Raw genomic sequence first — 23,388 nt, 5'->3', positions numbered from 1 at the left:
CGATCAAGCTGCGGTGTAGGTCACAGATGCCGCTAGGATCTTGCGTTGCTGTGGCTGTGGTGCAGGCTGGCAGCTGCAGCTCTGATTTGACTCGTAGCCTGGGAACTGCCATGTGCTTTGGGTGTGGCCCTAAAAAAAAAAAAAAAATCTTTTTACCTGGGAAGAGAGTTATACCGCCCATCCTCATGGCCACCTCGTAGCAACGCAACTCCCAGGACAGTGTGGGTCTGGGGAGAAAGGTCTCCAGAGTCTCCTGGGCCCTGCCCCCGTAACCTCACCCGGGAGACCTGGTTAGCTCCCACCCTGAAAGCCCCCATGACCCTTGGGTGGCAGGTCCCCTCTGGACTCTGGAACTAAGCCCAGGTGCTCTCTCTGGGGCTGAGGCGGTGCTCACCCTGACACCTGCTTCAGCCACATCTGGCTGCTTCCCAGGGACCCCACCCCCACCCCAGACCTAGGCAAGTCCCTGCCCTTGGCTTCGAGCAGCTGTCCTGGGGACTCCTGTCCAGGCTGCTCCGCCCAGACACGCCCTCCTCGGTCCCTGGAACCCAAGCACAAGGCCAGGGTTTCCCAGAGAAACCCTCCCGCGTTTGTGCCGCTGCCTCCCACGACCTTGCAGCCGCCAGGAGTCCAAAGGACATTCAAACCACCGGTACCCAGAAGCGCATTCGCTCGCCCAGCCGCCAGCAGGAAGGTGCGAGACCGGTGCGGCCCCGAGGGTGCGGATGACAGCAAGTTCAGCCCATCAGTCAAGGCCCAGTGGATTACAAGCAGGTGGGGCCTGGCAGGTTCAGGGCTGGTGAACGTGGGGGCAGGTGGGATCTGGAGGGTTCGGGGCAGGTGCGTGTGCGGGCAGGCGGGGCCTTGGGGCTTCTCAGCAAGTGAGTCTGCATGTGCTGGGCAGGTGCATGTGCGGGTGCGGGGCGGCGCGGCCGGCGGGGGCGGGGGAGCCCGCAGGCCGGGCGCGGCGGGCGCGGCGGGCGGGGCGGGCGGGCGCGGCCTGCAGCCGTCCGCGTGGTCCTGCGCGGCGCCCGCGCCTGGAAACAGGAGGCCGCCGCGCCGGAAGCCCCGCCCGCGCGCGCGCCCTGTCCCCGCCCGGTGGAGCGGCTGCTGGCGCGGCGCGGCGGCTCGGCACGGCGGCGCCCGGCGCAGGCGAGCGGGTGGAGCAGCGGACGGCGCCCAGGCCGCCCCACGCGCCGGGCTCGCGGCGGAGCGCGCCGGACTCGTCGGAGCCCGCGGCCGCCCGCGCCTTTCAATGGGCAGCTCGCACTTGCTCAACAAGGGCCTGCCGCTCGGTAAGGCCGCGCGCGCGCATTTCCGGCCGCGGGGGCGGGGCGGGGCGGGGCCGCGGGGGCGGGCGGGGCGGGCGCGGGCCCGGCTTTGTGTGCGAGTGCGCGTGCGCGCCGGCGCCGGCGCGCCTCCGGCCGGGGGCGGGGCCCGGGAGCGCCGCGCGCGTGCGCGTGCTGCTGCGTGCGAGTGCGCGTGCGCCGCCGCCCGACCCGCCTGCGCAGGTGACACAAAGGGGCGCGGGGGCCCTGGGACCCCCGCACCCAGGGTGCAGGCCCCGCCAGGCTGGCGCAGCCCTTGCTGGTGGGGCCCTGCGGAGCGGTCTGGCGCGCCGATCGGGGACCCGGCGTCGCTCGTGGCCGGACTGCGGAGCCGAAGCGGCCCTCCGCGAATCCGCGGCGCGGTGTCTTCCCTCACGCTTTGCTCGCCCTTTCGATCCCCACCGGCTTATGAAACGTCCGAAGTGCTGCGTCTGCCGAGGCGGCGCCCTTCCCGCTCACCAGGCGGAGGTGGCAGCAGGGCGCCCGCCTCCTTCTCTGAGCCTGTCTGTTTCCACCTGAGTACCTAGAGTGGTGTGACCCGCTTCTGTTTGTCCCCAGGCACCTTATGCCGCTCTTGTTTTGAGAAGTGACAGGAGCAGGCACCATCCGTGCCCCCGGCAGCACTGGGGCCCTGAGCCTGGGGCTGGCCGGGGAAGGCCGGGTGGGGGGCCCCCCCGGGGTGGTGTTGGTTTGCTGGCCGCTGTCTACATCCCTATCCGGCCACTTCCGCCGCGTCGTGCCCACCTGTCCTGCCACCTTGCACAGTCCCTGCTCCTCCTGGCTTCCAGTAGCTGGCCTAGGGCCTCCTTGTGATTGGGGTGGCGGGAGAGGCGCCACCCGCAGCTTCTTCCGTCCTCTCCTGCCGCCCAGCCACTGGAGCCTATAGATCAGGGATCGCGGACCAGGTTGGGGGGGGGAACTAGCATGGCCCCTGAGCTTTGGGCGGAGCTTTCTCTAGCTGGTGCCAACCTGCAGGCTAGGGAAGGCGCGCCCCTGGGCTTGCAGAGGGAGGGCCTTTAAGCAGGCAGCCGGAACTTGGCTGGGGCAGCCCCCTTTCTGGTGATGCTCTTCTCTGTGATTGGTTAGGAGCCATCACCCTCGAGAAGCGGGATGGGATGGGTTCGCTTCCGGGTGCTCTGAGTTGAGGAGACCGAGGTGAGCCCCTCATCCAGCTCCTGCTTCTCTCTCTTCTCGGGGTGGCTGGAGAGTCGGGTTGCAGATGGGGGCCCAGAGCCTGGACCACCGTCACATCCATGGAGGCGTCCCCCCCCAGCTCCCTCCTTCTCCCTCTGCACAGGTCGCAGTTTCATTTGCCTGAAAACATATGCAGGCAAACACTAAGGAGGAAGCCGCTTCTCAGCAGCGTGAACGTTTGGGGGTGCCCTGTGGGTCAGTGCAGCCTGTCCACTCTTGTGAGCCTCTGGAGGAGTGACCACAGCAGGCAGGAGCACAGACCTGCCTCCGGGGGCCCTGGCTGAGCCCTGGTGACTGGGGCATAATCTTGGGCCCTTTATGGGACCGTCTGTACGTATCTCTAAAGTGGGCCGGCAGTGTGAGACGTGGGGTCACATGAGTGGGCCCGTGCCAGGGGCAGGGCCCGTGCCAGGGGCAGGGCCGGGACTGGGGACTTGGGGGCAGGGAGGGACACGGCTGGGGGAAGGGCCAGGGGCCAAGGACAGGGCTGGGACCAGGCCCATGGAGCAGAGGACAGGGCAGGGCCGGGGGCAGCGCCTCTGCTGTAGCTGCGTGGGCTCGGCGTCATTGTCCTTCCTGTCCCAGAATGTCAGCTGTGTGGGTCCTGCCGGCCCTCGTCGCGGTGGCGTCTCTGGCTGGGGCCGCCTCGGTCTGGGGCTGCCCTTCCTGCAGGCGGTCTGTCTGTCCACAGGCTGGGTTTTACCGTGGTCTCTGGGCGTGCACGTGTTTTGGTTGGGGCGTCGCTGCTTGGGAAGGCTGGGCTGTGTCTGTCCCCCGGCAGGCACGTGCACCCTTCATTCTCCTGCTCCAGGGAGCAGGGGCGGCTGGGCCGCGGTGTCTGGGCAGCTGGACCTTCCTCCCTCCCAGCTGCGTGCGGGGTTCCCCTTCCCGCCTCTTCAGCCTCAGGACACTCAGGAGGGGGTGCCTGGTTCTGTGGGCAGCCCCTACTCAGCCCCTGGTCCGAGAGGCTGGAGCCACCCCTGTGCCTGCAGCGGGGAGGGTGATTTTCTGATGAGCGGCTGCATGGAGGGCCCGGCCGAGCTGAGCTCCTCTCCGCCCCAGCAGGGCCCTTGGGGTCGGCCAGCAGCAGCTGTCGCTTGGCGGGGGCTTCTTTGGGCAGCTGGCCGCGCGAAGGCACTGGGGCCACGATGGGGCTTTTCTCTCTGATGGTTTGCCCCCTCCCCTGGCCGTCCTGTGTCAGCGCCCTGGGGCCTTGCCTGCCGTGGGACTGAGAGATTTGCCCCCAGAGCCCCTTCCCGGGAGAGCCTAGTGCTGGTCCCTGGCTCCGGGCAGAGGCAGCTGTGTCTGAGGCTTTTTGTCCTGTGGGAACGCTCCTTCTAGAAGACTCCTAGTTTCCCCCGCTGGTGGCGTGGGCGCAGGGCTCAGAGCCCGGGGGGCACGTCCGTCGGGTGGGGGGCGATCCGCACTGCGCTTCCCTCTGCCCCCGGGGGGGCCCCACGCCGCAGACCGTGTCCTCCCGAGGCTCAGCCGCAGACCACTCACTGGCATGGCCCTCTTGTCCGCTGCGTGGTTTCTGCCCGTGCTGCCCTGGCAGGTGGTCTCTCCTGCCCCCCGACAGTCCCAGAGCCTGGGGTGGCTCAGAAGAAATCCTACCGGGGCCAGCTGGGGGGTGAGGTGGGGCCCGGCGCTGCCACCCTGAAGGGGGCCCTGTGGGCCCTCCTCGGGCTCCGGCGGGCTGGCCGTGGCTACCCAGGTCTTTCTGAGCCTGCGACTTCTGAGTTGAGCAGCGCCCCTGGGCCCTGGAGGGGGTGGCCCCCGTGAGTCTCGCTGCAGCTGCTGTGAAACGTGCCTCGTGGAAGGCAGGAAGGTGACGGTCCCTAAGTCCCAGGTCAAGCCGTGACAAGCGTGCGTCCTCTCCACAAGGACGAAGTTCTCATTTTTGGGCTGCTGGGCATCCCAGCAGGACCCCGCCGCACACGTGTGCACGGGTGAGAACGGGGCCAGGGGTGAACAGGCCTGGGGAAGAGCCTTGGTGACACGTCCACACCTTTTTTCACAGGTTTTATCCCCCATGGGTCCGGGCACCCTTGGTTTCCGACGCGTGCAGGACCCTGGCAGGTGCGAGGCCAAGTGGGGGGCGGTCCTGCCGCAGGTTCTCCGCTGTGCTCTGCCCAGGGGCCCCCGCAGCGCCCGCCAGAGCTCCCTGGCTTTTGCCGCAGGGGCTCAGCACCCGCCCAGCCAGAGCCTGCCCTGTGCTGGGGGTCGAGCTGGGGAGGTGTGGTTCTTTAGGCAGGTGACAGGTTCAGAGCCAGCTGGGGTGCGGGTCCCCAATGACACGGGGCAGGTGGGTGGGCGCCCCCTGGTTGTCAGAGCCCTGCCTTGGGGGTGGCTTTCGGGAGGTCTTGACTGGCAGTCAGGTGAAGGACCCATCCCTGCCAAGGGGCCTGCCCCACGTAGAAGGAGGGACAGGCCGCAGGGGCAGAGGGTGCCGAGGGCTGTGTGTGCGCTGGGCTCCCGCTACAGGGACCAGGGCTGCAGGGTGCGGGCCGAGGCCGGTGGAGTGAGGGGCACATGGGTCCAGGGAGACGGGCTGTTGAACCGGACGGAGGGTGAGAGACCCTGTCGGTGGCTGTCCCGTCGGGGTGTGGGTTGGGGGCAGTAACTGGGGCTGGAGGGAAGCGGGTTGTGCACGGACCGGTGCCTTGAGTTTGAGATACTCATGGGTAGCGCTGCAGTGGAGGCGTGAGCCAGTCGGGGACGCTCAGGGCGTGGCGTGGCCCAGGGCCGGGGTCTCGGGACCCCTGGGCCTCCTGCAGACCTGGGTGCCAGGAACCTCCCGAGACTGGTCTAAGGCCTCAGCGACTCAGGGGACCCCAGAGTGTGCCAGCTGCAGCCCCTGGGCCCTCCAAGAGCAGCCACATGCTGGGGTGCCTTGGGCGGGGCCGCCAGGCAGGGGGACCGCGGGGCGCAGAGGGGAGTGGGCGCGCTCCGGCTCTGGGCACCCAGGGGAGGCTGTCCTCTGGGGCTGCGGCCCCTCCCCACCCCCCTTCTGTGAAGTAAGGGATTATTTCAGGCCGGGTCCGGACTCTCGGAAGATCACGCAGATGGCGCGAGAGTGTCCGCGCCCAGACCCAGCTCGCCTTGTGTGATCTTCCCTTGGTGTGATGTCCTGTCACAGCTGAAGTCCTCCCCTTTGGTCCCCTCCTGTTCCTCTGTCCTCTTAGCACCTCCTGTCTCCCCTGTCCCTTGTCTCCTTTGTCCCCTTCCGTCCCTCCCATCCCCCTCTGTCCCTCTATCTCTCCTTCCCCACCCTGTCTTGTCCCTTCCTGTCTCCTCTGCCCCTCGTTCCCTCCTGTCCCCTTCTGTCCCCGCTCGTCTCCTCTGTCCCCCCCCCACCCCCGCTGCTCTTTGCTGTGCTTAAGGGCACCAGCACCCGTCCTGGAGTTCTGGGCAGGGCCCTGGGGTGGCTGCCTGCTGGATGTGCCTTGAGCGCCCACCTTATGGCGCCGCTGGGACACGGAGCCTGGGCCCTGGGGGTGCAGGGACGTGTTGTGGACGTCAGGTGTGTTGCGGGTGTGCAGGTGCTCCTCTGATGGGCGGGAGCACAGGTGACCGTGGAAGGCCTGGCTGGAAACACCCCCCTTGTTCTCGGCCGCACCCCACCCTGGTTGCTCCAGGATTTAGGGAGAAAACTGAAGAAAGCCTCGTCGCCAGACGCCTGGTTATGACACCCCCTGAGTGTCGGGCACCTGCACACACTGACCCCTCCCCACCCCGGGTGTCCGGCACCTGCAAACACTGACACCTCCCCTCCCCCGTATCCGGCACCTGCACACACTGCCCACCCCCCCCCCCCGAGTGTCCGGCACCTGCGCACACTGCTCCCCCCAAGTGTCCAGCACCTGCACACACTGACCCCCCTGAGTGTCCGGCACCTGCACACACCGACCCCCCCCCCCGAGTGTCTGGCACCTGCATACACCGACCCCTCCCCACCCCAGGTGTCCGGCACCTGCACACACTGCCCACCCCCCCGAGTGTCCGGCACCTGCACACACTGCCCACCCCCCCGAGTGTCCGGCACCTGCGCACACTGACACCCCCCCACCCCGGGTGTCCGGCACCTGCACACACTGCCCACCGCCCCAAGTGTCTGGCACCTGCACACACTGCCCCCCCCCAAGTGTCCAGCACCTACACACACTGCCCCTCCCCACAAGTATCTGGCACCTGCTCACACTGCCCACCCCCCCGAGTGTCCGGCACCTGCACACACCGACACCCCCCCCCGAGTGTCCGGCACCTGCACACACCAACCCCCCCCGAGTGTCCAGCAGCTGCACACACTGCCCCTCCCCCCAAGCGTCCAGCATCTGCACACACTGAATCCTCGCGCAGGAAGCTGGACTCACTGCCCAACTTGGAATAAGTTTGTGGCTGACTTTGAAAGCAGGGCTGAGACAGCGGGGTTCGCGAGGCGCGGTTGTCTGTTTTGGGGGCCCTGTCCGTGGCACTCTCCTGCCTCTGCCCAGTCAGCCATGGGTTGGAGCCCACTTGCAGCGCCACCACCCACCTGGCTGCACTGCGATCCGGGACCGAGGCCTGGGAAGCAGGAGAGGCTGGCCCCAGGGGAGCCGTGTCCAGCCAGCCGAGGCCCTGGGCAAGGCCAGTGTGCTGGCAGCTGGCATGCTCTCTGGCCCGGGGACCCCCCCCCCCACGCACCGCTGTGCCCACACCCTCTGGTGAAGAGCAGGGCAGAGGTGAGGTGGGCTGCCAGGACAGCCCCCAAGGCTCCCTGGAGGGTCTGTGGGGTGCAGGATGGCACCCGCTGTTCTGTGACTCAGGACGTTCTTTCTTCAGGGACTGCTTGACCCCCAGGAGCACCTGCTGTCTGCGGTGTGGGCCCGTCGTGACTTCCCGCGTTGTGCGTTTCCTGAGGGTGCGGCCACCCTTGGGACGAGGAGCCCCCAGCGAGGGTTGTGTGGGTTCAGGGGGCCTGCGCCACGGGGGTTGTGAGGCCGCCCTGCGAGGACGAAGGCAGCGACGCAGCCCTGGGGAGCGGGGGCTGGAAACCCAGGCCAGGCTGTCAGGAGGCGGCGTAGGCCCTGGGCTTGCGGTGGTGCGGGGCCGGTCCGCGGGGCCCCCGGGCTTGGGGTCGGGCTCGGCCCGTGGGGGGCTCAGGCTGAGACGGCGCAGGGGCCTTCGGAGGCCGGGACGCGCTCCCTGTGCACTCCGGCCCCGAGCCCCTCATCCCGTGTCCCTGCCGGCCATGTGACCTACGCATGTGCCCTGTCAGGCCGCAGGCCACGCTGGTAGGAGGACTGTGCGCACGTCGGGCCTGCGGGGGGTGCAGGAGGCAGTGTCCGCATCAGCCCTCGTGGGAAGCCCGCTCCCCAGACCCCATCTCAGGGCCCAGGAAGCGACCGGCCGCGTGAGATAGAAGCCTCTGGAACCGGCCACAGACCCGCTCCCTGCGCCCACCTCTCCACGCCTCCTAGCACAGCAGCTCGTGCGCACTGGGGCTTCGGGGTGGGGGCCTGGGCGCATGGAGGTGACCCTCAGGGTGAGCCTCGGGCGTCCGCATCGCTCCCACGCTGGCCGGCCCCGTTCCAGGTGGTGGGATCGAGGGTGCAGGGCAGGCTCCCCCCCGAGGACCTCCTGCAGCTCGTGCGTGCCAGCCGACGCTCCGTGGAGTTTAACGTGTCTCTTGTGTTTAATTTGTAGTCAGACTTTGACCCGGCGCAGGCTCGGTGGCCGCTGTGGACGGGAGCCTAGGAGCTTTGGTTCGAGACAATTAAAGACGCGGGATGAGCATCCAGTGACAGGACGCGGTTCTGCAGGGGATTCTGAAGATAGACGCTTTGAAAAGCGGAATTCATGGTCGAGGAAGCCGAGCCTGTATTAAGAGATGTCAGGTTGGTGGGGGCTCTGGAGCGCCAAACCGCCCGCAGCCGGCCGGTGCCCCGCGCGGGTCAGGACAGGGTCGCCCCGCCGTGGGGCCCGCTGCTGCGTTTCTGGAGGTGCCCGGGGGCAGGCAGCTGGGGTCTGTTTCTGTGGAGCATCCCCGGGGGGGCCGCAGCTCAGCCAGGCCGCTGGCACGGGCTTTCTTCTGGACGGTCCTGCGGCCTCACTGTGGGTCAGGCTGTCGTTGCTGAGACCCAAGAGCTGGCCCGGCCCCAGCCGTGGGGTCCCGAGGCCTGACACCACGTCAGGGGCCGTCCCGTCGGTCACGGGGTCCTCCCTCGGGGGTTCCCGTCTGCCCGCACCCGGCCCCCCTCCACGGTGGTCTCGGCACACGGCTCTGCAACCACGTCACGGCTGAGAACCCGTCGTGGATGCTCAGGGCTTGGTTCTCGTGATGGCGGATCCCTGTGCTAAGAGGAAAGCTGAGCGAGGCTGGGAGCAGGTGTTTACCACGCCTCAGATAAGTAACATTTTAAGGGAAAGGTGGGGAGTTCCCTGGTGGCTCAGGGGGCTGAGGATCCATTATCGTCACGGCTATGGTAAGAGTTGGATCCCTGGCCCGGGAACTTCTGTACTCTTGTGGGCATAGCCAAATAAGTAATAAAAGGTGGAGCTCCCACAGAGGCTCAGCAGGTTAAGAACCTGCCACAACGTCCTTGAGAATGAAAGTTCAGCCCCTGGCCTGGAAACTTCCATATGCTGCAGGCGTGGCCCCAAAAAGAAAAAAGTAAGGTAAAATAAATTTTTTTTAAAAGCTAAATAAAAACAATTAAAAAGATAAAAAAAAAAAATAAGTAAAAAGCCGTTGTTCTCCAAGTGAGGCTGGAGAGAGAGGCGCCGTCGCATGGCTCCTGGCTGTGAGCGCGTGTCGCACAGTGGAGAGGGCCTGGGTACGGCTTGCCGTGGCAGGGAGGCGCCAAGAGCCTCCCGGGGCGGGGGGGCCCTGGCACCTTCGCCCTCTGCGGGCGGGGTGAGCAGCTCCCCTTGGGGGCAGCGGCTGCGGCAGCAGGCCGGGGGCCGTGCAGCGTCGCGGCGACCGCTCCCACTTCTCATCCTGCACTCCGTGTGCCGCCGTGAGGGTCGCGGTCAGCCCCCTGGGTGTGCTCTGCGGGGTCGTGGTCTGGCCGACGTGGCCGCTGCTGTCCTGTGTGTCACCTGTGGAGTCTCGGGTCTCGACCCGGGTCCTGGCCGGGGCTCGCGTGGAAGGAGTGGGTGTTAATACGTCTCGCCCATCTCGTCCGGGGGCGCCGAGGGCTACTGGCCGCTCCCCAGTGTGTGAACCTCTTCTGCCTTTGTGCTGCTGTCTTTCGCCCTCAAATCTCCAAGGGGAGACGGTGCTGGCCCGGGGTCCCTGCCCGCGCCTGGGCTGCCCCTCTGCGGCACCGCGCCCCCCAAGCCCCTCACGTCCCAGTCTGCCTGCTGCGGTGCCGGGACGCTGGCTGGAGCGTGGGGCTGCCTGGGGCTCTGTCCCTGAGGCCTGCCTGTGGAGGCACGGTCACCACTGCCCCCTCCACGCAGGCAGCGGGGAGCTGTAGTGGACGCAAGCTCGTTTGTCCCCTTGGCTTTTAACTTACTTGGATGAAACGCGGGGTGGCTGGGCACGTGGACTTGGAGGCCCTCGGCGCTGCCGCAGGAGGCTGAGCGTCTGGCTCTGTCGTTGCAGGCGTCCGACCTCCGATCATGAACGGGCCCATGCACCCCCGGCCCCTGGTGGCGCTGCTAGACGGCCGGGACTGCACCGTGGAGATGCCCATCCTCAAGGACGTGGCCACGGTGGCCTTCTGTGACGCCCAGTCCACGCAGGAGATCCATGAGAAGGTACGGGGCGGGGGGCGGGGGGCAGCTCCCGCGCCAACAGGAGGCAGGCGGCCCCGGGCTCCCGTCTGAGCGGACAGGAGCGGCTTCGTCCTCGCACCTGCCCTGGCGGGAGGCGGGGCGGGGCCGCCTCCACTGTAACCAGTTCTCTCCCAGAAAGGGGCCCCGGGGGACGTGGCAGCGGGGACGGTGCTGGCGGTGTGCAGTGGCACCCCCCCGGCCCACCGTGGGCACAGGACGCCCTGCTCCTGCGCCACGCAGCTCTTAGGACGCGTGTCCTCAGACCTCAGGAGCCCCCCGACGGGAAGTGCGTGGAGCTGGTTTCTCTTCGAGGTCACGCCGACCGAGCCCTTCGGGACCGCCTCTGCCCCGAGTCTCTGAGGACACAGAGGGGACCGGCCTTGCCCGTCGGGACCGGGGGGGGTCTGCCGGGCTGGAAGAGGTGGCTTCAGGGCCGAGGTTGGAGCCCCGCTGGACCCGCCCTGGGCGGGGCCCCTGGAGAAAGGAGAGCCTGGGGCCAGACGCTCCCTCACGTGTGTCCCATCCAGCCAGTGACGTCTGCGGGAAGCCTTGCTCTTGGGCTGCAGGCCACCTGTCGCCCTGCTTCCGGGCGGCTGGCAGAAACCAGGAGGCCTTGTCCACAGGAAGAGGCCCCAGGCTGGGCCTCTGGTTGTTTGTGGAAACAGTCTCCTAGTGCAGCGTCCATCACTCGCCGAAGACAGCCAGGCGGCGGGGCTGAGGACTGAGCGAAAGCCCGCAGAGACAGCGCTGCTGGGGACCCACGGGAGCCGGTGGGGTGGCTGCTGGCACAGCCGTGGCCTGAGAAAGCACGTGAGACCCTCAGGAGGAACGGGCAGCAGGAAGGGGCAGCAGACTCGGGGAGGATTTGAGAAGATCTGAAACAGCACCGTTGCGAGCGACAGCTGCCCGGCCCGCGCACCAGCCCGTCGGGAGTCTGTGGGCGGGAGGGGCGTCCAGAGCCGAGACCCAGGACAGAGGCAGGGCTGAGGGCTGGGGCCGCGGCGGGGAACCAGGCCCTGGCGGAAAGCTCGGGGGCCGGGGGCATGGGATGGGCCGGGAGCAAAGCCTGTGAGCTGAAGGCTGACGTGGGCCGAAGCCAGTGGAAGAGACGGTTGGTAGGTAAGAGGACTGCGGCAGCGTGCGTGCTGGGAACGCTGGCCAGGGGCACGCAGAGCCCTGGCCACACGCGGCCAGCTCTTCCTCATGGACAGCCTCCCGGGGACACTGAGGAGTCCTGCTCGGGTGAAGCTGGTGAGGGCAGCGCATCTCAGGGGCACCCATATGGCATCATCCTGTCCCGCCTCCAGGACGGGGCGGGGAGGGGCGGCGACAGCCCGTCTCGCGGTAGCTGGGCCGGGGACGCCGGGACCCTCTCTGTGGGCAACTTCTCACGAATCTTAAACTGGTTCAAACTAGAAAGATACTTAAAAAATCAGTATGGGGAACGAAAAAGAAATTTTTAAAAATCACAAGCAACATGAAAACAAGTTTTGCCAGTAAATTTGACAACTAAGACGGCAACACATTTTCTTCTGAAAGCGTTAACTGACTAAAACTCCTGCGACAAGTTAATGTAAAACCCAGATAAGCCAGTAAGGGGACGCCTGGGGGAGGAGCAGCATGGGGCCCTCGGCGATGGCATCTTCGCCCTGCCGGGCAGGTGGGTGGCACCCCCAGCCCTTGCCCCCCATCTCCCCGGAAGCCACAGCTGAGGCCTCACCCGCCAGAGAGGAACAGGTAGGAAAAGCGTCCTGGGGACGGAATTTTCCCATTCAGACAGAAGAAGGGGGTGGGAGCTGTGAAACTAGCGTCCTTAGTCCTGAAGTGCCACCTGATCACGTGCTCAGCAGGACGCAGCAAGAAAGAAACCACGCGAGAGCTACAAAGAGCTTTCAGGCATTACGAATGGGAGAGAAAACGGCAATTTGAGTAGGCTGCGTGGAGGGTGCGGTCAAGAGAAAGAAGTGCCTAGGAAAGTGGAGCGACGCAGACCCCTGCCCGGGGTGTGTGCCCAGCGGGCCAGGGCAGCCACGGCCCTGCACAAGCACTTCCTTCTAACTGTGCTTCCGGCTGTGGCCACGTGACTTAGGTCCACCCAGGGAGAGGGAAGTGGGCTTCGTACGCAGAGCCGCCTTCCCTCTTTCTTCTGGCCGGAAACCAGGTGTGATGGCTGGAGCCTGGGCAGCCACCTGGACCATGAGAGGAAGATGCCATCTGTTGGAAATGACAGGACAGCAAGACAGGAACCCAGGACCCTGTGGCTGTGGAGCTGACGTGGGGACCCTGGACCACCTGGCTACGGGCTTTGTCGCACGGGTCACACCTGACCAGGGAATTCTGCCTCCTCACAGCTTGTTGGACGTCAGACGTTCTCTAAGTACTGAGGAGGAGAGACTCACTTTATCAACACGATGTGAAAGAAACTTCCTGAGCTGAGCGGAAGCTCCTGCTCTCCTGCCCAGAACCCAGAACAGGTGCTGGGGGCCACGAGATGGCCTGCATCCAGGTTCTGGATTTAACCAACACCGGGGCTGGAGAACGGGAACCAGACCAGCCCGTGCTAGGCGCTCCGAAGCTTCTGGGGAAAGGGGTTTCCGAGCAGGACTGCCCACCTGCCACCCGCGGCCTGTGGAGGAGGGCCTTCTGCCCTCAGCGGTGAAGCTGCTTAGAGAAAGTCCGCTGCCCAGGGGGTGGACGCAGCCGTGGAAAGGGACCTGGGGTCCAGAAACGCTGGTTCCGAGAGAAGCCGGCCCAGTTGGGGGGCGCTGCCGGGGGAGACAGCCCTCCGCCCTGGTCCTGGGGGAGGGGCGCCGTGGGACGGGGAGGCCGCGAGGGGATGCGAAACAGGGCCTGGGCGGAGGGAAGCGCCCCGTCCAGGAGGGAGGAGCTGAGTTCAGGGAAGAAATAAAAGGAAAAATGAGGAATGAAAGCAGATCCCGGGAAAGCGCAGAACAGGCGCTGTCGCGAGCGGTGGGTGGGGTGGCCGCCAGCCCGCTCCAGGGGCCCTGAGGACACAGGAAGCGGCCGAGGGCCGGGAGCCGCGCGGCCTGGGGACGCTGGACCCGCTGTCGCACACAGGGCCCTCAGCGAGCCCTGGAGCCTCCACAGGGAACCCGCCGTGAGCAGTTCTGCAGGGAGCGCGTGGCGAGGGGGTCGCCGGATTACAGAGCATCGGAAGCAGCCGCACAGCAGAAGCATTAATGCAGGGAAAACTGCTGAGCGCGGGCAGGTCGGAGGCAAACTTGACTCCTCCACCGTGTCCCGGCCGGAGTGGGCGAGGCACAGCAGCGCCACGCCACCGGCAGGCACAGGTGACACGGTCCCCGCCCCCAGGCCTCACAGACAGCAGGGCGCAGCGGGGCCGTGGTGGGCTGTCCCGGCAGCAGGGCCTCTGGTGGTTTTCTGGGAACACCCCCACCTGGAAAGATAGGAAGCCGAGAACCTGTGAGCACCCATGGGACCTGTGTGACGCAGGTGACGGGGAGGGGAGCCTCGGGCCAGGAGGGCCCCCCAGCAGCAACTCCCTGGCCTGCCCGCCCAGTGCTGCTAGGGGCGTACCCCTCAGGCCACCGCTCTGAGCGCCCAGTCGGGCAGGCCTGGTTACCCACCCAGTCAGTCACTAGCTGGCCATGCAGCTGGTGGGGGGTGACGGGAGTGGCCTCTGGGAGGCTGATGCCATGCCTGGGGACATCGCAGCCACTTTGCAACCAGGGAGGGAACGGGAGGAACCAGCACGGCCCGGGGCCCTGGAGGCCGGCCCGCAGCAGCGGCGGCCTGTGGCTGTTCCAGGGTGGCCGCTGGTCTCTGGGAGGCTCGCGTTCCTGGGAGGAGAGACGCTCAGTAGAACGGGGACCAGGCATGAGCGGTCACTGACCCAGGAAAGCTCGCTGGCAGGTCACGCCGAGAAGCGCGAGCAGAAGCCGAGGTGGCACAGGCGTGTGAGGTCAGGGTCGCCTGGTGCCGGGGGGTCAGTGCCACTGGGCGGACCGCGCTGGGCGAGCGGCAGCAGGACCAGAGCCTGAGGGCTCACCTCCCACCCAGAGGAAGTGGACATAAGCGCTCTGCGGGCAGCCGCGCGGAGCAGCAGGAGCCCCCCGCTCCGGAGACGGCCCGTGGACCCTCGGCACCGGGACACAGTCTGAACGCTGAAGACGGCGCCGGGGTGGAAGGCCCAGGAGAAGCTGCCCCGTTGCAGCCAGGGGCCTGCACACCTCCAGCTGCCCTTCCCGAGGCCCGGGTCCACGTCCAGCCCCCCCCCCCCAATCCATCTGCCCCAGAGTCAGGGCCGCCCCTCCCCACACTGGCTCAGACATGGACACCAGCAGATCTGTCTACACCCAGCTCTCCCCCAGCTCCCTGCCCACCTGCCTAGCAGCCCTCCCCTCCCCTCTCCTCCCCACCGCGGCCCTCGTCGCGCCCACAGCCGACCTCCAGCGCCTTCTCTGCCTCCTGCCCTCGCGCCCCACCTGCTCCTGTGAGTCCCTCTGCCTCTGCTGGGCGCCCACACTGGTCCTCCAGGTCCGCCCCGGCCCGTCCAGTCCAGAGAGCCCTCAGGACGGGGGCGGGGATCCAGGCGCTCATAGGCGCCCCCACCCCGGGGGCCGAGATCAGGCCTTCAGAGCAGGAACCAGAGCCACTGCCACTGTCCCTGCCTTGGTCCTTTCTGTGTGGCCACTGCGGCCACATCCACCAGCAGGGGCATCCTGGGCCCATATGTCCAGGCAGAACGAGGCGGAGCTGCTGTGGACGGGGGAACCGGGGCAGGCCCTCTCACCGCAGGCTGCGTCTCCGGTTCAGTGTCCTACGTGACACCCCCCCCCCCACATCAGCCACAGTCCGCGCGGCTTCCTTGGCTCACACATGGGCCCTTGTGTCCAGCAGCCACTCTTGCAGGGAGCCCAGGGTCAGCAGAGGAAGCTCGGGCCGGAGGGGAGGGCAGCAGGTATGTCAGCCACGGGTTCCTGGGTCTCACGTATCAAGAGACGTCCCTGATTACACTGTCCTGTCGGGGGGAGTAAACTGGGACCTGTCCTGGGTCACAGGAGTGTCTGGCTGGGTGGCCCGGGCTCCGCAGCCCTTGCCCTTGGGCCCAGAGGTCAGGTTACCCTGCACCCTTGGCCGTTGGCCCGGGGAGGCCTGGCGGACCCCGTGGGCTTTGTTCGCTGCCCTGGAGTATGGCCTCCACCTTCCTGCACCTGCACCACCCTCATCCGTTCCATGTGGAGCTGGGCATGCCCCTGGGAACTAGGGGTGCCACACACAGGCAGGCTGGCACTGGCTCTGGGCTGCACTGAGGGGGGACCTCTTCCCTGTGCCAGCCAGACTCTTGGGGGCCCAGTGGGCTTCACCTGGAGTGGCCCCCCAAGACCACAGCACCCTGCCTGGGCAGGTGCCCCGGAGCCCTGCACTGGCCGTGGATTCCCTCAGGCCTGGAGCCCCGGCCGTGCTCGAGGGACACAGAGGCAGCCGGGCCTCACTGGGGTCACAGCTGGCAAGGTCTGCCTCTTGGGCCTGGGTGCACAGAGCCCAGCCCCACTCGGGAACCCTCCTCTCAGGGAGGCGACCCCCCAGGTCCGTGGCGCGGTGGGTGGTGCGCAGGGGCCGTGGCAGCTCCTCACTCCTCCCAGAGGAGTGACCTACCGCCCTGGGCCGCCCCGCGCCGTCTGGAGGCCAGGCTTCCTGCACGGTCACCACAAGGCCACACTGCCCACCCCACACAAGGAAAGGGGCGCCACGCCCACTGGGGTGTTCGCTGCATGGGGACTGGGCAGCTCAAAGTGGCCTTGCGGCCTCGTGGCTGCCTCCTTCCGGAAGCAGCTCTCGAGGTGCTGCCCGCCTTTCAGGTCTGTGGTCTTGCTGCCTGGGGCCCCCGTGCTCCCCGCTCCCACCCGCTCTGGCCTGGAGTCCGGTGGCCGAGGAGAGGGCAGCGTGCCGAGCGCTGCCTGTGCCGATGGACCCTCTGTGTCCTTGAGAAGCCTGTGCCGAGTCAGGGCCGTCCCTGCGGGCCCCACGGGCCTCTCGAGGGGGCTCTGGGCGGCCTCTCCCGGGGGGCCTGCAGCGCCCGCAGGCCCGGCCGGACTCCCTGGCGGCCTCGGCTCAGCGCACTGTCCCTGTGCAGGTGCTGAACGAGGCCGTGGGCGCGCTCATGTATCACACCATCACCCTGACCCGGGAGGACCTGGAGAAGTTCAAGGCCCTTCGCATCATCGTCCGAATCGGCAGCGGCTTCGACAACATCGACATCAAGTCAGCCGGGGACTTGGGTAGGACGGCCCCGGACCCTGGTCTCTGCAGCCTTAGGCTCTGTCCTCACCGAGACCACGTCACCTTCTGTCTTGTCCGTCCGTTTTACCGGGAGGAGGCGGATCCGGCTGCAGCCTGCCTGGTTGGAGGCGGGCCGCAGGCCCCACGCCAGCCCCGTCGGGTGGCACTGGTATCCCTCAGGCCGAGCTGTGTGGGTGGTGCACCCCGTCTGCACAGCCCACCTCCCTGGGGCGGAGGAGACGGGGGTCGGGTCGGGCAAAGGAGGTACGTTGTAACCCGGGACACACGCGAGTGTCTTCGTGCCTGGGGCGCGCTCGGTCCCGTCTCCGGCTCCGTCTCCATGACGTTCTGGTCCAGTCACGGCCTTGGCGGGCGAGGACATGCCGGGCGCTGCCGGGGGCCTAGAGCCTCCCTCAGGGTGGCCCCGCTGCCATGGCGACGTGTGCGGTCCCGCCTCCTGTTCCCCAGCCTGTCCGCCCGCGGGACCCCAGGCGGTGCGGACAGGGGCTTGCCGGGGACGTGGCCTCCAGTGACGCCCCCGTGTGTCTCGTGTCCCCAGGCATCGCGGTGTGCAATGTGCCAGCCGCGTCCGTGGAGGAGACCGCTGACTCGACCATGTGCCACATCCTCAACCTGTACCGCAGGACCACGTGGCTGCACCAGGCGCTGCGGGAGGGCACGCGGGTCCAGAGCGTCGAGCAGATCCGAGAAGTGGCTTCCGGGGCCGCCAGGATCCGCGGGGAGACCTTGGGCATCATCGGATTAGGTGCGCCCCCCCGCCCCTCACGCCCCGTGTGTGGCTCCCCTGTGGCAGAGGCCGGGGCTCAGCTGTGCGGCCAAGTGCCCCCGCCCCAGATGGTTCCCAGATGGGGCAGCGCGGGCGGGCAGGTCTGACCTGGAAGCGCAGGCGTGGCCACGTGCACACAGATGTTGAAGGGGCACCGGCCCGGCCCTGGGCCAGCCCAGGCCTCCTGCCAGGCAGCACACCGGGGGGTGGGGACGTGCTGGGGGCAGAGGTGCCGGGTGGTGAGGGCCAGTGTGGAGGGAGGGGCCTGCGGCCTGAGGGGCAGGAGCGCCTGCGCTTGAGGTCACGTGGCACCGTCCACCCTCTTCTGTGCCACCTCCCCGCAGATCCCGGGCACCCATCCTCCTGGTTTCCCACAGGCTCCGGCCCTCCACCGCGGCACCGCCTTCCGTGGCCAAGGGGAGCGTGGGGGGCAGAGGCGCCTGCGCTGGTGCAGGGGTCAGGGCCCTGGCTGCCTGTGGGCCGCGGTGTCGCTCCCCAGCGCTGCTCCCTGATGCACCAGGCGTGCGCACGCGGACGCTGGGGCTGGTACGAGCCCCACAGCCCTGCCACCTCCAAGCCCTGTGAGGTGTGAGAGCAGGGACAGCCCGGCCCACGTGGCATGTTGGGGGACGGTTTGCCTGGACAAATGGCTTTGGGCCACATCACCCCCAGGCGGTGTTGCTCAGGGGTCTCGGTGCCCGGTCCAAAGGTGACCAGCCGCAGGAGTTCCCTCGTGGGCAGCAGGTTCAGAATCCAGCGTTGTCACGGCAGCATCTTGGGTCACTCCTGTGGGCGTGGCCATAAAGAGAGAAAAAATGAAAAGTAAAGGTGACCAGCCAGCCGAGTGGGAGGTCCCGGAGGCCGTGCTAAACTAGCGCTGGGCACCGCAGCCCCAGCCTCTGCTCCGGCCCGCGCCCCACCCCTCCCAGGACGCCCAGTGCCTGCTTCCAGGTGCCCTGCTGCCCAGAGCAGAGCGGTCCCCTGAGGGCTGCTGTGGCCCGAGAGGCAGCGCGTCCTCCAGGAGCAGAGCCCTGGCGTGGCACCCCTCCCGGCTCCTGGCCTGCCCAGGTCCCCTGCTTTGCCTCCACTGTGGCAGCCCGTGGTCACCAGGGCAGAGTCCCTTCTGGAGGAGGGACCCTGAGCCCCTGTGTCCTTCTCAGCAGCTGAGGTCAGGGGCCCGGGCTCCAGGGCGCGGGGCCGGTCCTGAGCCTGCAGCCCCTGGCCCGCCTCGGTGGCCCTCTGCATCTGGGAGTGGAGCCCCTGCCCTGGGGAGCCGGGACAGCCGAGGCGGGGCTGCGGTGACACCCTGTCCCCCCAGGTCGCGTGGGGCAGGCGGTGGCGCTGCGGGCCAAGGCCTTCGGCTTCAACGTGCTCTTCTACGACCCCTACCTGGCGGACGGCACGGAGCGGGCGCTGGGGCTGCAGCGGGTCAGCACCCTGCAGGACCTGCTCTTCCACAGCGACTGCGTGACCCTGCACTGCGGCCTCAACGAGCACAACCACCACCTCATCAACGACTTCACCGTCAAGCAGGTCTCGGGGCGGCGGCCACGGGGCGAGGGTGCAGCCTGGGCGCACGAGGTCAGGGGCAGACGGGCTTCTGGTGGCCGGTCTGCTGGTGCCACCGCCCCCACCGGGCCCCCCGAATCCTGGGGCCTCCTTCCCTGACCCGATGGCCCCGGGCCTTCCAGGTGGCTGTATGCACAGCGCGTGTTTGCAGGCACAGCGCACCCGCGTGCGGTGGAGAAGTTTGGGTGACGACTCCCACCCACGTGTGTGTGCACATGTCCTGTGTTTACGTGTGAGCGCGCGTGTGGCCGCGCGTGTACACTGTTCACGCGCCGGCCGTTCTGTGCGTGTAGGTTGTGCAGATGTTGGCGTGTGCTGGGGTCTTGCCTGGTGCAGGTGTGCTTACGGACACTTGTGGGCACGTGTGTGTGTGGGGACGGGTGTGTGTGCTGTCTGCCCGTGGACAGTGGGGCTAGTGACTAGGGCCAGGCAGCCGCTGGGGCCTTGGGGGGACAGCAGCGGGGACCGTGGCGTGAGGCCAGGACGGGCGGGAGCCCACAGGGACGAGAAGAGCCACCTGAACCGAGGGGCAGCAGCCGAGCCCTGCAGCAGCTGGTCTGGGGGTGAAGTTGGGTCTGGGGAGGGTCCTCAGGTCACACGGTCTCTGTCTTCCAGATGAGACAAGGGGCCTTCCTGGTGAACACGGCCCGGGGCGGCCTGGTGGACGAGAAGGCGCTGGCCCAGGCGCTGAAGGAGGGGCGGATCCGCGGCGCGGCCCTGGACGTGCACGAGTCGGAGCCCTTCAGGTGCTTCCCGTGACGCCCTGGCGTCGCCGAGATCCCCCCTGCCCCGGCTCGCACCCCACGCTGGCCACAGAGCTGCTCGGCGCCGGGGGGGGCGGGGGGTGGCCCCACTGCCCATGCACGGTCTCCAGTCCTGGCCTCAGGCCGCCGAGGGTCCGAGGGCCCGGGAGGACTCAGGCCTCGCCCCCAGCCTGAGGTCCCGTGGCAGGCAGACCTTCCTCCCAGGGCCCGGCCGAGTCTCGGGGGCTGCGGGGCCAGGATGCTCGCGTCCCTGCGCCTGATGGGGGCCGGGGAGACGGAGGGTAGCTCCAGCTCTGGGCGGGGTGGGCACCCTCTGCCCGCCTGGGCGCTCTGACTGCCCCGTGCTGTGTAGCTTTAGCCAGGGCCCCCTGAAGGACGCTCCCAACCTGATCTGCACCCCGCACGCAGCCTGGTACAGCGAGCAGGCCTCCATCGAGATGCGGGAGGAGGCGGCCCGCGAGATCCGGAGAGCCATCACAGGTGGGCGGCGGCCGGCGGCGGGTGGGCCCGAGGCCCTCGTGGGGGCCGCCTCCATCTTCCGCTGGCGGGGACACTGCGCAGAGACCAGCCCCCATGGGGGACCCCTGCACACGCACAGCCCCAGGTGCTGGTGTCACGCTCGTGACACTCACTGTCCCACAGGGCTTTCTGCACGTGTATCTTTTCTCCGCCTTTTAAAAAGCGGTTTGTGCTTGTGAACCTCTTGGGCTGGGCCCTGCCAGCTTCTCCGGGAGATGCCCGGGCCCGTCAGATGGGCTCGGAGACCCTGATGAGCTGAGGGGCCCCGGGCCACAAGGGTGACGCTGCCCAGACAGGCAGGATCCCAAAGTGCCTCGGGAGTGCTCCTCGGGGCCCCTGTGGCTCCTAGGGGGGTGGCCCATGCCACCGACGAGCCCCCACGCTCCTGGGGTCCCCCTGGGGGCAGCTGACGTGGGCACTGTCCCTGTCTGTGCCGTCTCCAGGCCGGATCCCTGACAGCCTGAAGAACTGTGTGAACAAGGACCACCTGGCAGCAGCCACCCACTGGGCCAGCGTGGACCCAGCCGTGGTGCACCCCGAGCTCAACGGGGCCGCCTACAGGTGAGCCCCCGGTGGGCGGGGGCCTGGACTTGGACGGTTGGGGTGACACGCGTGGGGGCAGCCTTCGGGGCCTGGTGGCCACAAGACCAGCTCCCTGGGGGGCGTTCCCCGGGGGGCGTGGAGGGGGCAGGGCGGGGGTGCCTTCAAGGCCGCCACCTGCCTCTGCCGCCGTCTCCGCTGGGCCCACAGCCCAGGGTCCCTGCCCCCGGCCTCACCTGCGGCCCTTCCTCTCCCAGCAGGTACCCCCGGGCGTGGTAGGCGTGGCCCCCAGTGGCATCCCAGCCGCAGTCGAAGGCATTGTCCCCAGCGCCATGTCCCTGTCCCACGGCCTGCCCCCTGTATCCCACCCGCCCCACGCGCCTTCTCCAGGCCAAACCGTCAAGCCCGAGGCGGATAGAGACCACGCAAGCGACCAGTTGTAACCCGGGCAGAGCTCCGAAGCCTCGCCGCCGCCGCAAGCGCCGAAGGGGCCGCGCCCTCGGACAGGCGTGTGCAGGGGCAGCGCCGACGGGCGGCCGCGGCCTCCAGAGATGGCCCGGGCTCCAGGTGGTGAGAGGTGGCGCCGGCCTCCTCGCGTCACTGTAGTTGTCCCGTCCCGAGGGCCAGCCGCTGCCCTGTGTCCTTCGCGTCCTTGTTAAGCAAAAGCAGTTCGTAGTTAATTCCGTCATGAATGTTCCCGTCTGTGCACAGTCTCTAGAACATTACAAGGATTTGTTTGCTTAGCTGTCGGCAGAGACGCCCGCGGGAGCGCCGGCGTCCGCCCAGGCCGCCCCGTGAGTGCCGCGCGCCCCGGACCAGGCAGTTGGCAAACTTCTCAGGACAATGAATCCCTCCGGTTTTCTTTTTACGCCACACAGTGCATTGTTTTTTCTACCTGCTTGTCTTATTTTTAGGATAATTTAGAAAAGCAACACCCAGGCTGTCTTTCCTAATTTTGGCATGAACCCCCTTGTTCCAAACGAAGGCGGCGCCGCCAGGCGGGCAGAGCGTGCGCCTCTGCCCCGGGGGCCAGGGCCCCGCGCCCGCCGAGCGGAGCCGTCCTGCTGATGTGGTAGGCTAGCAATATTTTGGTTAAAATCATGTTTGTGACTGTAACCATTTGTATGAATTATTTTAAAGAAATAAAAATCCCAGAAAGAGCCGGCACGCCCAGCGTCTGTGTTCACGGCTTTGTTTCCCGGGTCCCTGGTGGGTCTCCGTCCCGTCTGTGGTGGCCCTGGGCCTGCAGTGGGGAGCCCGGGGGGCTGTGACCCTGCTGCTGCAGAAGACGCAGGCGGTGCGCCCTCGGGCAGCCTGGGACCTGGGACCCCCCCACACCCCACCCCCCGCCCCAGGGCGGCAGAGGCCGCTGGCTCTGCAGCTCGCGGGACGCCTGTCCCGACGCTCCGGCTGCACCAGCTGGTCCTCCTCGCACCACCTCCCGTCCTCAGGGGCTACCCCGTCCCCCGCGTGTCCCCTCCGCCACCAGCACGGCTGCAGCTGGTCCTCCGCCTCCACTGCCCTCGGATCCTGCACCAGGGCCGCGTCCTTGGTGGTCCTGCCAAGCGGCCGTCTACAGACCCCTGCCGGTGGGAAGGTTCTGGAGGGCACCCTCGGTCCGGCCACGCCCTGACGGGTGAGCTCCCCTCGTGGCACGCCGCCTGTCCCCGGGCTCTGCTCTGCACCTCGGCCCTGCGTCTGTGGTCCTTTCCGCTGGGAGGGCACGGCTCTGCCCTCCGTCATCCCTGGGGTGCAGGGAGAGTTAATTCTGCAGAGACCCGCTGGCCTCCAGGGAGTCGTCAACAGCAGGGAAAAGACGGCATGACAAGCTGGGAGCTGGTAATGGAGAGGCTGAGAGCTTCGGTACCCGCTTCAGGAGAGAACAGAAGCCGAGATCCAGACACACGCGTCCGTGTTGCAAAAGCAGCCGGAAGAAGAGGGACAGGATCAGGCTGTGAACTACGGGTGTGAATAAATAATAGGCGTCAACCTGGAATGGGTCCTAGAAGGCACCGTAGAGAGTGTCAAGTTCAACAGCGCTTTAGTAGGTAGTAAAATAAATAAGACAAGTGCAGTGAGGGTCCGAAGTGAGAAGGAGGGCGACCCGTTCCCGAGGTCAGGGGAATGACGCGGGGCGGGGGCCCAACTGTCCGGAGAAAGTTTAGAAGGGGTGGAAACCACACTTGAGCTAAAACCAAGTAAGGGATCTGAAGGGCTCTATAACTTTAGGAGATTGAACTCAAGGGGTTCCCGTCGTGGCTCAGCATTAACGAACCGGACGAGGAACCATGAGGTGCAGGTTCGGTCCCTGGCCTCGCTCTGTGGGTTAAGGATCCAGCGTTGCCAGGAGCTGTGGTGTTGGTGGCAAATGTGGCTCGGATCCCACGTTGCTGTGGCTGTGGCGATTGGACCCCTAGCCTGGGAACCTCCATATGCCACATGTGCGGCCCTAAAAAGCAGAAAAAAAAAAAAAGAAAGAAAGAAAGAAAAGAAAAGAAATCGAACTTAAGGTGTTCCCTCATGGCGCAGCCGTTAAGAACCCAGCACTGTCACCGCAGCAGCTCGGGTCACAACCGTGGGGCGGGTTTGATCCCTGCCCAGGAATTTCCACGTGCCACCGGCGCAGCCGAGAAAGAAAAAGTGGAACCTGAAAAAAAACAAA

General features: G+C 67.2%; 2 protein-coding genes across 20 annotated transcripts in view; one reads left to right on the top strand and one right to left on the bottom strand.

Annotated features, from left to right (window-relative positions):
* On the top strand, window positions 547-21,893 carry CTBP1 (C-terminal binding protein 1). 19 transcript variants are annotated; one of them, XM_021100870.1, is made up of 11 exons: window positions 1,126-1,295; window positions 7,344-7,407; window positions 8,208-8,398; window positions 10,111-10,265; window positions 16,402-16,546; window positions 17,107-17,313; window positions 18,653-18,867; window positions 19,519-19,649; window positions 20,020-20,147; window positions 20,630-20,747; window positions 20,984-21,893. In XM_021100870.1, exons 3-11 carry the CDS (start codon window positions 8,392-8,394, stop codon window positions 21,003-21,005), a joined length of 1,128 nt encoding a protein of 375 aa, XP_020956529.1. In that variant the 5' UTR covers window positions 1,126-1,295; window positions 7,344-7,407; window positions 8,208-8,391; the 3' UTR covers window positions 21,006-21,893. The 19 variants fall into 19 exon arrangements, 12 of the variants coding, with proteins under 12 accessions (XP_020956526.1, XP_020956531.1, XP_020956533.1 ...); XM_021100873.1 differs by lacking the exon at window positions 1,126-1,295 and adding an exon at window positions 2,474-2,852 and having other exon boundaries at window positions 7,344-7,422; window positions 20,987-21,893; XM_021100869.1 differs by lacking the exon at window positions 1,126-1,295 and adding an exon at window positions 4,510-4,601.
* LOC110262036 overlaps window positions 21,604-23,388 on the bottom strand; it is a 4,840-nt gene continuing 3,055 nt past the window's right edge. Inside the window, exon 3 of the mRNA XM_021100876.1 lies at window positions 21,604-22,685. The gene's annotated coding sequence lies outside the window, so the exon portion shown is untranslated. The remainder of the gene's footprint in view (window positions 22,686-23,388) is intronic.

The sequence above is a fragment of the Sus scrofa genome, chromosome 8, assembly GCF_000003025.6.
Source record: "Sus scrofa isolate TJ Tabasco breed Duroc chromosome 8, Sscrofa11.1, whole genome shotgun sequence".
NCBI classification, from domain to species: Eukaryota; Metazoa; Chordata; class Mammalia; order Artiodactyla; family Suidae; genus Sus; species Sus scrofa.
The sequence above is the reverse complement of the archived record's forward strand: the minus strand, read 5'-3'. Positions and strand labels throughout refer to the sequence as shown.